At 46.0% G+C, this 13392-nt stretch overlaps 1 protein-coding gene across 1 annotated transcript in view; it reads right to left on the bottom strand.

The window, feature by feature from the left end:
• LOC118398668 (cation-independent mannose-6-phosphate receptor-like) overlaps positions 1-13392 on the bottom strand; it is a 35408-nt gene that overhangs the window by 2472 nt on the left and 19544 nt on the right. The window contains exons 23-47 of the mRNA XM_035794236.1: positions 12719-12892; positions 12415-12564; positions 11680-11855; positions 11433-11520; positions 11104-11313; positions 10864-10994; positions 10647-10750; positions 10385-10515; positions 10017-10213; positions 9652-9778; positions 9263-9394; positions 8102-8370; positions 7382-7597; positions 6336-6485; positions 6042-6200; positions 5680-5884; positions 5368-5520; positions 5023-5257; positions 4712-4848; positions 4419-4536; positions 3846-3992; positions 1139-1323; positions 673-859; positions 238-399; positions 47-116 (exon numbers count right to left, since the gene is read on the bottom strand). Of these exons, the coding sequence (XP_035650129.1) occupies positions 47-116; positions 238-399; positions 673-859; positions 1139-1323; positions 3846-3992; positions 4419-4536; positions 4712-4848; positions 5023-5257; positions 5368-5520; positions 5680-5884; positions 6042-6200; positions 6336-6485; positions 7382-7597; positions 8102-8370; positions 9263-9394; positions 9652-9778; positions 10017-10213; positions 10385-10515; positions 10647-10750; positions 10864-10994; positions 11104-11313; positions 11433-11520; positions 11680-11855; positions 12415-12564; positions 12719-12892 (4013 nt within the window). The remainder of the gene's footprint in view (positions 1-46; positions 117-237; positions 400-672; positions 860-1138; positions 1324-3845; positions 3993-4418; positions 4537-4711; positions 4849-5022; positions 5258-5367; positions 5521-5679; positions 5885-6041; positions 6201-6335; positions 6486-7381; positions 7598-8101; positions 8371-9262; positions 9395-9651; positions 9779-10016; positions 10214-10384; positions 10516-10646; positions 10751-10863; positions 10995-11103; positions 11314-11432; positions 11521-11679; positions 11856-12414; positions 12565-12718; positions 12893-13392) is intronic.

Genomic DNA, 13392 nt, shown 5'->3' with positions numbered 1-13392 from the left:
GTTGGTTGGATCTGTACTGTAGTATAGGGTTTATTGGTGTGGATACCTTGGAGTATTTATAAGAAACAGGGTTTCCTCTCCTGCAACATCCAATCACTTTCTGTATAACCAGCTCCCTGGAAATAGAAAATATTTAGGAAAAGATGAAGAAATAGGATGCATGTACCATATGACCAAAACACACTGAAGCTGTATTCACAAATTAGTATCTATAGCCCCTATGCGAGATGTCTCTACCTCCTCTCTCGTTTGTGCAGTAGCAGAACCAGCAGACAGATGGTCAGCACAACCAATAGCACACTCAGGACCGCCCCCACAGCCTGGCTCCTCCCAGACAAGGCCCTATGGTCCTCCCCTCCGTCATCATCAGTCTGCTTGGACTCGGAGGTATCCACAGTTCTGTACGGCACACCAGACAAAATGTCACACTTCTACTTTATACAGCATCTTTCATTCAAATTCAAAGTCCAATTCGATGTATGGACTGGTATTAGAATTAACAGCTCTGGGTCGCTTTCAATAGACACAAATGGAAGAATGCGCTTTAAAGCTGAAGTTGAAAAGCCTTTTTATAGGCCAACTTCAGGTAGTACTTCCTGTTTCAAAGCATTGTCTCCTTTTTTGAACAACTGAACACTATCCTGATGTCTGTGTGTCGAGTTGTTCACTCACACTAGGCCACAGACAGTAGAGGTGTGCCAGATGAAGAGGTACTGGCATCCGTCCGTCTCCAACAGAAACTCAGGGATGCCCTCCCCGGCCGAGGGGTTACATTGGAACAAGATGGCCGACGACACCGTATTGGAATTGTCCCGCATACACACAGACTCCGATGGGACCAGCATATCCAGGTTACCACCTGAGGAGAAATAGTCCATTTGTCAGTCACAAGCAGCTTAATGGAGTGAGCTCGTTGAGTCATTGACGTCAATCTAAGTATACTTGATTACCAATTACTGTATCTTGTGAGTGATTTTGACATCCGTCTCATCTTTAATGAGTACAAGGTGAGGCACTGAGGATGTTTGCAAGGTGAGGCACTGAGGATGTTCAACACCACAATCCAAACCCACCCATACTCTACTCTCCAAAGGCCTAGACCACTTTGGAGTAAACCTGCGTCTTGCTTGCGTCTTACCTTTGATGTAGTACTTGGCCTTGCTGGAGGAGCCGATCTTTCTACTGTAGTCTCCGTTGATCTTCACCTGGCAGATGTTGGCCCCGAGACACATGGAGAAGGAGCTGTCGGTGATGCCTGACAGCTGAATGTCATAGATGTACTTGTCCCCATTGGAGCGAATGTCCCCAGAGGCCTGGTGGAGCCTACAGAGTGGACAGACGGACAAAAAAACCTGGCCTGAGTACATTCATAAAAGGCTTATTTTATCTTCCCTCTACTACATTTCTAAACATGTATTTTATGTTCCCTGCTGCAACTGTAGAGAGGTTCAATTGCATCAGAGGCCCACTGGTATTGTAATAGGCATTCAGGCAGTTAAGAGGCCAGAGCAACATTTGACCGTTTATGACATAAGAGGCCCATAGAGATCATATTCAATTACTAGAGGGGTTGTCATAAACCCTCAAAGTTCCACAATGAGGCCAAAATGGCAGCCATCTTAGTCAGGGAGATATCCAAAACCAGTCTAAAAGTAAGGCATGTGATGTATCAGAAATTGTGTAATGGAATTATAAATATACACTGCTCAAAAAAATAAAGGGAACACTAAAATAACACATCCTAGATCTGAATGAATGAAATATTCTTATTAAATACTTTTTTCTTTACATAGTTGAATGTGCTGACAACAAAATCACACAAAAATTATCAAATGGAAATCAAAATGATCAACCCATGGAGGCCTGAATTTGGAGTCACACTCAAAATTAAAGTGGAAATCCACACTACAGGCTGATCCAACTTTGATGTAATGTCCTTAAAACAAGTCAAAATGGGGCTCAGTAGTGTGTGTGGCCTCCACGTGCCTGTATGACCTCCCTACAACGCCTGGCCATGCTCCTGATGAGGTGGCGGATGGTCTCCTGAGGGATCTCCTCCTAGACCTAGACTAAAGCATCCGCCAACTCCTGGACAGTCTGTGGTGCAACGTGGCGTTGGTGGATGGAGCGAGACATGATGTCCCAGATGTGCTCAATTGGATTCAGGTCTGGGGAACGGGCTGGCCAGTCCATAGAATCAATGCCTTCCTCTTGCAGGAACTGCTGACACACTCCAGCCACATGAGGTCTAGCATTGTCTTGCATTAGGAGGAACCCAGGGCCAACCGCACCAGCATATGGTCTCACAAGGGGTCTGAGGATCTCATCTCGGTACCTAATGGCAGTCAGGCAACCTACCTCTGGCGAGCACATGAGTGCTGTGCAGCCCCCCAAAGAAATGCCACCCCACACCATGACTGACCCACCGCCAAACCAGTCATGCTGGAGGATGTTGCAGGCAGCAGAACGTTCTCCACAGCGTCTCCAGACTGCAGGGCTCTTGCAGGGCTCTGGCAGTGCTCCTCCTGCTCCTCTTGCACAAAGGCGCAGGTAGCGGTCCTGCTGCTGGGTTGTTGCCCTCCGACAGCCTCCTCCACATCTCCTGATGTACTGAACTGTCACCTGGTAGCGCCTCCATGCACTGGACACTACGCTGACAGACACAGCAAGCCTTCTTGCCACATCTCGCATTGATGTCCCATCCTGGATGAGCTGCACTACCTGAGCCACTTGTGTGGGTTGTAGACTCCGTCTCATGCTACCACTAGAGTGAAAGCACCGCCAGCATTCAAAAGTGACCAAAACATCAGCCAGGAAGCATAGGAACTGAGAAGTGGTCTGTGGTCCCCACCTGCAGAACCACTCCTTTATTTCGGGTGTCTTGCTAATTACCTATAATTTCCACCTGTTGTCTATTCCATTTGCACAACAGCATGTGAAATGTATTGTCAATCAGTGTTGCTTCCTTAGTGGACAGTTTGATTTCACAGAAGTGTGATTGACTTGGAGTTACATTGTGTTGCTTAAGTGTTCCCTTTATGTTTTTGAGCAGTGTAGTTTATACAGGTTTTATTCACAAGTTTTGTATGAATAGCTTCTAGAATATATGTAAACAAACCATAAGTATCACAGATTTTGTTTTCTTAGAAAGTCGTGAGTGCTATTATATGATTATTTGTTGCATTTACAACTTGTCAAAGTCCTATCATCAACTGATTTGAGCCAGTGTATTGCTGTGAATTGACTGCATTGTTTGAATGGAATGTTGGCTTATTGAGAGTTAAATTTGAAACATTTACAGAATCATTCCTCTAAAACAGGTTGGCTGGCTAGCTAGATAGTTAATACACATACTGTGAAAATAAATTATTCACACAATCTCTTATCACAGCACTGGCAAAACCATAGTTGACCAGCTCCCTGACAAACATGGCTGATCTTTGGACCATCATAAGAAGGTTCATCTCCATTCTAGTATTCTAATTCCTAATTCTATGCTTTGACCTATGATCTCAATGACCTGGAAGATAACATGTAATTTATTTCTTTTTTAAATGTAAAAAATAATAAATGTTTTCGGCTCAGCACATGAACTTGACTCATAACAGGTTTCAATATAATATTGTCAGGGTTAATTGTTTAACTCTAGCTGTTTGACCGTTACAAAAAAAGATTGCAGATTTTTTTCTACACTGGTCCCCCATGGGAATTAAACCTACAACCTTGGCATTGCAAGCACCACGCTGTACCAACTGAGCTGCACGGGACTAGAATGGAGAGGTGGCCTGAGTTGTTGTGACAATAAAGTTGGTTGATTGAACTGTGTTGGTGGTGAGAGGTGTCACCTGTAGTAGAGGGCCCCCAGGCTGAAGTTGGCACCTGTATCGGGGACTTTGATGGTTCCGTTGACCATCAACACCTCACGTTGTTGAGCAGCGCATGCCGCACGAGTCTCCCAGCCCAGCACAAACTCACACAAGGCTTCATCCACGCTAAGCAGAGACACAGACATTTAGTCAGAGAGTGTGTGTACAGTATATGTGTCTGTGTGAGCGTTACCAGGAATCTTTGAAAGAGCGACAAATGAAACCGCTAGCGATGGAAAAGTTGAACTAGAAAAATAAACATGACGTTCAAGACTTGAAAAGTACATTTAAATGGTCAATTTTCAACTACGAAGGAGGTTAAAGTGCCTCTTCAACTTGATCATTCAGTAACTTTTCCTAGTGTTGTTGAGTTTAATAAGTTTGTTTTGCCCACAGGTCCACATATTAGTTGTAGGAGAGAAGGCCAGGTCCAAGATCTGTTTGTGCTGTATAGCCAACAACCATAGCAGTTGGTTATATGTCACAAACAGATCTGGGACAAGGCTACAGGCAAGAAGGCTCTCCCAAACTAACTGCTTACAGCCCACTCACCTCAGCAGCTTGGGCTGGCCTATATTAGGACCACAGGTCAGCTGGACCACTGTCTTGGCCTTGAGGCCGTTTCCACACACAGTGTCTCCCATGGTGTAGCTCACTAGGATCTTCTTATCTGGGAGAGGGAGGGTTGGTTAAGGCAATAAATCTATCACAGCTTATTTTAGTGGGTTGGGACACAAACACACAAGCCCAGGAACAATGTGAAACGTAACACATGACATTCCAATTTTGAAAGAGTTTCCTCCAGTCCTGCTAAGTTGTGGGTGTGAGGGAGCTGTAAGACCCACCAGAGACAGCCATCTTCTGGGTGTAGACACGGCCCAGGGTCTGGGTCTTCCCCTCGCTGGTCCTCCGGCACACCGTGGCTCCCTCGGGGCAGTCTGGCAGGCCCCCATGGATCCCCTGGCACAGGTTGATATAGTACCTGGAGACAGCACAGCCAAGCTAAAGTTCAAATAGGTTTTTTTCTAACAGCTTGCCACTAATGTGCATTTTCACTCATCATCAAGTTGTACAGAGGGAGAGAAAGACAGAATGGGAGAGGAGTAGGAGGGAGAGAGGAAGATACAGAGAAGGAGTAGGGAAAAGCTAAACATACGCCATTTTGTTGTGACTGAACTTCCAGGGCTCTGTGAGAGAGGAGAGGGTGCGCAGGTCGTACGTTTGGTGCTGGTTCACCAGCTTACACTCCATCTTCTTGGGTGGGCATACAGTTGTGGTTCTCCACTGGAAGGTGGCAGCGCAGCCTCCTGTCTCACTGAGAAGCTCTGGGGTGCCATGGCCGGCTGACTGGTCACAGGTGAACAGGATGGACGACTGCCTCTTCCCTGTAACTGAGAGGGAGACGACACACACAGCAGTATTGAGCACAGTTAAGCCCAGAGCCAACTCTGTTCCACATTATACAAGATTGCCTAAAAGCATTGCTTCGACCAGTAATTACCATTAGCGCAGAATCCCCATTTCCTGTCCTTGTTAAAGTCGCTGGTGGTGGCACACCAGAGTCTCCCATCCATCCTGCCCTCGGTTGTACATGCTGTGTACGACTTCTTCAGGAAGTTGAAGGGAAACACGCACACCTCCTCATTCTCAGTCACTGAAAAGGAAAACATGTACAGCAATAAAAAAACAGCACTATATTTTGTCTCAAATGTATCACTTTGGGATACAACACCACATATATATATATATATATATATATCATTAGCGACTTGGTCATAGACTCAGAGGCAGGACTGACTAAGAACAGTCTAACCTGCTGGGCAGATGTCTCCTCCTCCGTACTGCATGATGACAGCCTGCTCCTCGTGTTTGTAGTCCATAGTCATGGCCTGGCTGATGCCATAGGAGAATGCTGATCCGCCTGGCGACTGCACACACACTGCACTGTTCTTACATTTGGGGTCCGTCACCGCCCCACACACATTGATCTTATAGGTCTCTGAACCGACGCCGGGCACCTGGAAGAGAAAGACAATAACTACTTAGAAAGAAAGCCCTGTCCACCTAATAAATGGACAACTGTGTGTTAATGCATAGATAAGAAATATAGCTAAGTAGCTATAATAGAAGTAGGTATATCGAGGGTAAGAGGCCACGTATGAAAGGTCAACCCACCTGGATCTCCCCAGAGAGGGGTGAGAGGTCAAAAGTGAACTGCAGCTGTGAGTCAGTTAGGTTACAGACACTGGTCTGAGTGGCATCAGGACAGACCAGCGGAGTGGCCCACTCAAACACATACATACAGTCCTGCTTCCTGATCATCTGGGGCGAGCCCTGGGGGGACAGGAAAGAGGCTTTCATTCGGCAAAGACATTACTTATATTTTTGGATTCTTTCAACACAAGAACCATCAGTGAGAAAAGGTCTCTAATATATAGACACTCCATCTGTGAAACGTGTGGTACTGACCAGCTCCAGGCCTCTCTGGCAGGTGAACAGGATGGTGGAAGTGTAGTTCTGGGTGGAGTCAGAGGGGCAGGTGGTGGTGCTGTTGAAAGTGATTGACACCTCATTGGTCATGCTGTTGAACTCCGGGGTGGAAGTGATTCGACCAATGTCCTGTAAGCAGGAGAGAGACACAGAGAGAGAAATCCTTGAGCATGCTGGTTTGTAAGGGATGTTAAGGGATTTTTATGAATGACTAACTTATGTATACATTTCAATCAGAACTATGACTAAACAGAATACTATTATGTTACTGTATGGATGTATCATAATCATAATACTGAATGTAATGTGTGTAATTTTAATCAAGAAGTAGAACAAGGACGGTCTGTTCCTTGTTAGAAACGAATGAAGTTATCGTCAGACCGGCTAGAATGCTGTGTTCCTTACAGGACATCCTGTCTCTACACAGGGAGAGGAGTAGATTGGGGCGGCAGCGTAGCCTAGTGGTTAGAGCGTTGGACTAGTAACCGGAAGGTTGCGAGTTCAAACCCCCGAGCTGACACGGTACAAATCTGTCGTTCTGCCCCTGAACAGGCAGTCATTGTTCCCAGGCCGTCATTGAGAATAAGAATATGTTCTTAACTGACTTGCCTGGTTAAATAAAGGTTAAATTAAAATGTAAAACATTATTTAACAGGTGGTGGGAAGGCTTGTGAACTATACTGCCATTGTATCGGAGTGGAGGAAGGACAGAATAAAACCTATGGCGTCATTTTTAGTATATAACCTGATGTAAATTGTACTAAAATCAGTACTCTCGAGAATAAACGCCATTGATTGATTTTGAGACTGGTCTCTGTCCATTTTATGCAAATAAGTATATTACAAATTTTTAGAAATTAGTGTTTTAATTGAATTGGTTGATGAATAAATAGGAATCAAATTCCTTGAACATAAACAGAGGGAATACTATTCAAGAGTCTTCATGTCGTCATTTCTTCTGTGTGTGTGTGTGTGTGTGTGTGTGTGTGTTGTGGTGCGCATGCGTTTCTCTGCGTGTGACTCACGACAGGGGGCCCATCGTCAGGGTCCATGCAGACAGCGGCCCCTGGGGGACAGGTGACCCCGGGGATGGGGTTGAGGGGCTGGCAGATGTTGATGTAGAAGTCAGGGGACTGGTCCTTGTCCACCAGGTCCTCGTCTGTGGCCATGTAGTAGCCCGTCACATGGATCAGAGGAGTCAGGTCGATGAGGGTAGAGCCGTTCAGGACTGAACACTTCACCTACGGAAACATCATGAAAGAGAGACGATGGCGGCTAGCACAGATGTTTACATATTAAATGGCCTATTAGATATAATACACCCTATACAGTACACCAAATTTGAATAGAAAGTTGACAGCTGTTGGTTGATATCTGAACACCTCAATAGGATGTCAGTCGAGGTAATTCAGCAGACTAAAAGTTATGTATTAAGAAAATCTTTCAGTCACCTGTGTAAAGCAACATGCATATAGTTTGGTTATTCAACACAGACAGTCAGTTAACATCAGTAACATTAGATGACCAGTACATTGACTTGTTTGAAATGAATTTACATCAAGGGCTCACTGGTTTCCAGATATGTATGGCATGACTGGTAAGCACTATTGAAGGAATTCCACCTATCAATCAGGGGCTAGGTAATGCAAATTGACATATTACTGACGTCTATCTAAACTTTTCAGTTACACTCAGTATGAGGCTACGGGTTGTTTTGGAATTGGGAAAAAAACACTTGTAATTACCTGCTGTTCGCACACCAGGGGCGTGTGCCAGGAGAAGAAGTGTGTGCACGTGTTCTTGTCTGAGTACACCAGTACTGGACCCGTGCTGGCGTCTGCATGGGCCTTGCATACAAAGCTGATGATGCTTTTGTGTGTGATGGCGGGGTTGGCTGCACACACAGCTCCGCCCTCATAGGTCAGTTCCACCACCTGGTCCAGGTATGACAGCTTCCTGCTGGCCCGCCCGCCACTCAGAGCACTCTTGGTCTCCTTGATACACACACCTGCACCTTCACGCACAAACAACTACATTACCATAAGCAACTGAGCAGACTGTTTACGTTGATCAATCTCAAGTCGAATCACTCCATTTCTAGAAAGTTTGCACAAGGATTCAGTTTAAAAAAAAAAACGTTTATTTTGTATTTCACCCCCTTTTTCTCCCTACTTTCGATCTTGTCTCATCACTGCAACTCCGACAGGCTCGTGAGGCGAAGGTCGAGTAATATGTCCTCTTAAACATAACCCGCCAAACCGCGCTTCTTAACACCCGCCCACTTAACCCGGAAGCCAGAGGAGGAAACACCGTTCAACTGACGACAGGAGGTCAGCCTGCAGGCGCTCGGCCCGCCAGAGTCGCTAGAGCGCGATGAGCAAAGTAAAACCCCCTCATTCAACCCCCCCTGGCCAAACCCTCCCCTAACCCAGGCGACGCTGGGCCAATTGTGCTCTGCGCCCTATGGGACTCCCGATACAGCCCGGGATCGAACCCGGGTCTGTAGTGATGTCCGGGTCTAAAGAACGTGATGCAGTGCCTTAGACCGCTGCGCCACATTTTTTGTTAGCTTTTTTCATTTCAAAATGTCTCATGTGAATGCTTGAATGTCTTTGAACATCTAGTTCTCTTCATCTAGGAACGTAACATACTGGAGAACCAGCCTCACAGTCTAAAGCAGAGCCACAGATCTATTACAAAATACCACTGAACAAACCAACATTGTCTAGAAGAGTCTGCTTAATTTCTACACAGTTGTCTTGGGACCCCTGTGTGGTCCATGGCTCAGTAAGCTGATCACTGCTGGATGGCAGGCCTGTTGATTGATTCCTGAGGGGATGTGGCTTTAACCAGTATTAGAGCTTTCCCAGCCAACCCAGAGCTTGTGAGATAGAATATGGTCTTACCTGCGTCTGGTCCACAACCTGCGTTGGCCACTTCCCCACACACGTTGAGCCGGAACATCTTCCTAGGGTCCAGGTTGTCATACACAGTGTAGCCTCCCTCGTGGCTTAGTCCATTCAGGTCAAAGAGGTGGCCTGGGTTCAGGAGGGCAACACAGTACATACAAACACGTGTCCAAATTAATTTTTTTAAACTATAGCACATGGAGGAGTTTCTCAGTAACTCTTTGCAGTCGTGTGTTTAACTACTGCACGGAGATTCTATGAGAAATGTTGGTATTTTTCAATGATAATCATACTAACTGGAAATACTTTCTCAGATTTTTTTATATGGTCTAGTGCAGGCAGCGGTCTTTCAGTTTTCAGTGGCTGTGCGTGGGAATGGCACTCACCGGTGACTGGATTGGTGACTCTGCAGTCGCCATGCTGGCTGCTGTTGAGGGGGCAGGCGGCTGCAGTGAACCACACAAAGGTATAGACACAGTCCTCTATGGCCATGATCAGGGTTGGTCTTGAGTCCTGGGGCAGAAACACAGTCCGTCTACTCAGTTACATTTGAGTCATTTAGCAGACACTCTTATCCAGAGGGACTTACAGTAGTGAGTGCATTCATTTTCAAACTGGTCCCCCGTGAGAATCGAACCCACAACCCTGGCGTTGCAAACGCCATGCTCTACCTATTGTGTGTGTGTGCATATCTGTGCGTGTTTATGCGTGTGTGTGTATCTGCATGTGGGCGATGTCTATAATCCCTTACCACTTTGTCACGGTCACATTTGAAGCGTATGATGGTGCTCTTATTCCTTTGTCCACCGGAACACATCTCTCCGTTGGTGTACTTGAGTACAAGGATGTTCTGGTCCCACTGTGGGGCCGACTCGGCATCTCCCAGACTCACATAATGCTCCCCACTCTTCAGACAGGACGCTGCGTTGGACGGACACTTCCAGGAGCCTACAACAGTCCCATGGTTCAGAAGGTGAGCATAATTGCACCACATTCAAACTGTGAATGAAGACTTGAGAATGTTGATATTTGTTAACACAAATGGGGAAATATATAAGGATATAGGCGCCACCAGTGTCCTTCATATAACGGATGCTGGTGTTGAGGATAGGCACTTACCCCCCTGTTGCACCAGAGACTTGCAGACGTTGATGTAGTAGCGCTCCTGCTTCCCAGTGCTGGGCTCCACCACCCAGTTTCTGGAGTTCAGGGCCAGAGAGGAGAGGTCGTACGAGTTTCCATTAGAATCTCTGTGAGAGGAAGAATAAAAAGTAGTCAGAAAGATAGGAGACAAAGGGGAAACCAGTCATTGTCTGGGAGAAAGAGAAGGTTGTGGTTGGAAGAGGGCTCCCAGAATATAATAAAACATGACTATGCGTACTGGTATGAGCAGCTGGTAGTTTTCACAGGGATACAGGCGAGAGCTGTTCGCCAGGTAAAGAGGTAGGTACACTCTGCAGTCTCCTTGATAAATTCTGGCACCCCCTATAGGCAGAAACAACACAAAACAACCCCAGTAACTACCACATCCAAGCACACATTGGGACAAGCAGAGAAATTGCATTGGAGGTTCACGCTTTCGCTTCGCTCAGACTCACAGGGTTCATTTTAGGATGACAGGAGAAGTAGATCGCTGTGGATCTCTGATAGATCCTATGGCAGGTCTCCCCACCAGTGTAGTTGAGTACCAGCTGTTCTCCAACATAGCTCAGAGTCTGTGAGGCCATGCCTAATACATTATAAAACAAAAGCAACATGCCTGAAGTTTTTGATCAGTTACTAACCAACCAAAATCAAAGCTTTCTTAAAGACCAAATATTTTATACAGGTTTACATACCGGCAATTCTGTGGGTGCTGCCTTCCACCTGACAGACTGACACCTGGTCACTGCCTGTGTCTTTGTGTGTGCAGATCCCTCGCTGAAGCCCCCCACAGACAGAGAAGTGGTACTGGTACTGGCCACTCTTCACCATGTAGTCCTTCCCTGACAGGGAGCTCATGTCAAACATGTAGCCACTTCTGGGGTCCTTGACTTTACAGTTTTCACCTGCAGGAGTCAGGGAGAGGAGAGTTAACTTGAGCATGATGATGATACTAGTGGAGAGAAGTAACAGTCTTAGTCAGAGCCACAACATTAAACATGGCAGGCTCCTCTTTCAAGCCTACCCTGAGCGCTGGTGAGAGGGCACGCCTCGGAGGTTCTCCAGATAAACACATATTCACAGCCGTCTTGGCGGTCAAATACAGGAGAACCCTATAAGTAAAGGAACCAACCAAGAAAAATATAGGTATTAGGAGGGAAAATATATGGTATTAGGATCAGTAACATCAATAAGTACAATTTCACAGATTCCTGCCATTGATATGTACACCAACTATATGGCCATAACATAGATGCGTGTATTTTACTCACAGGGTTGTCGTCACACTGGAAGATGATACGTGTGGAGTAGTGGTCTGTGTCACAGCGGTCCCCGTTGAGGTAGACGATGCTGATGGAGCCGTCAGAGGCCACCTGGGGGCTGGACTGGACGTAGCCCAGGTTCACACCTTTACCCTCCATGGTGCCGCATGCACCCAAGAGGCCCACTGCAGATGCACACATAGATGCATGTACAGTAGTTAAAACACAAAGCAGTGGTCTAGGGCACTGCAACGCCCAGGCTCTGTCGCAGCTGGCCGCGATCAGGAGGTCCGTGAGGTGACGCACAATTGGCCTAGCATCTTCCGGGTTAGGGAGGGTTTGGCCGGTAGGGATATCCTTGTCTCATCGCGCACCAGCGACTCCTGTGGCGGGCTGGGCGCAGTGTGCGCTAATCAAGGTAGCCAGGTGCAGGGAGTTTCCTCCGACACATTGGTGCGGCTGGCTTCCGGGTTGGATGCGCGCTGTGTTAAGAAGCAGTGCGGCGCTTGGTTGGGTTTCGGAGGACGCATGGCTTTCAACCCGTCTCTCCCGAGCCCATACAGGAGTTGTAGCGATGAGACAAGATAGTAATTACTAACAACAATTGGACACCACGAAATTGGGGAGAAAATGTATTATATATATATTTTTTAATATAATAAAAAGAGTAATGCTAAACTGATGGTACAGCACCAGAGGTATTCCTCCTCATTGGCAGGCATATCAACATGGCGTGTGACTCACCCGGGCAGCCCTGCACCGGAGGCAGAGGTTTACAAACGTTGATGAAGAAGCTGCGTTTCTTAGCCTGTTCAGCCGTGTCGATGGCCACCCAGGGACTGTCTTCACTGTCCCTGCTCAGATGACTCAGGTCATACTCGTTACCATGGGAATCTAAAATGGAAGGACAAACAACATCTTTCAATTAATGAAAATACCCATTTCTATGACCAGGGTTTGTTAAGGTGGATAAAGTGATATATGCCTCGTTAGAGACGTACTGAAGACATCCACACTGTTTTGAAGACATTGACAGTGTTGTTCCTACCAGTGATTTGACAGTGCACAGGGGCAGGGATGCATGCCAGGGCTGTGGAGAACTCAAAGAGGACATCATGGGTGACGTGTGTAGACGAGCTGAGCTCTTCTCGGACCAGTTTCAGAGTGCCAGGGTGGGCGTCCTGGTCACACACAAAACTAATGGTGAAGGTGTCCCTGGTGCCTGGGCGAGAAGGGAGCAATCAGGACAGTTATCAGACCAAATGTTTATGAACTGACTCATTAAAAATAGATTTTCCAGAGTGGTCCAGAGGATTGAAAACTAAGTTTTTTATTTTAAACCTCTTGTTTTGGACTCAACACGTCAATGTGTAGCTCATACATGCATAATAAGCGATATACAGTCCTCTCCCAGCGGAAAAAGGCACAGAATTCTTACATTCTAACCTCATTTTAGTGCATGAGATATATTCTTGCTACAGCTTATTAGCGAACACCTAATATGTTCCCCCTGTTGATGACGCTCATTATACATTAAGGTTGAACCAAAAGATTACATGTTACAAATATGAAATACGAATCAATTATGTGAAATTTAATTAAATAATGTATCTTGACGCTAATATGATGTAAAATATTCAATTATGTTTCTATATAAAAATAGTGTAATATATTTAATATGCCATAAACTATATATATATTTTTTTAACAGTTTCACTAATT

This window comes from Oncorhynchus keta, chromosome 19 (assembly GCF_023373465.1).
Source record: "Oncorhynchus keta strain PuntledgeMale-10-30-2019 chromosome 19, Oket_V2, whole genome shotgun sequence".
Lineage (NCBI taxonomy): Eukaryota > Metazoa > Chordata > Actinopteri > Salmoniformes > Salmonidae > Oncorhynchus > Oncorhynchus keta.
The sequence above is the reverse complement of the archived record's forward strand: the minus strand, read 5'-3'. Positions and strand labels throughout refer to the sequence as shown.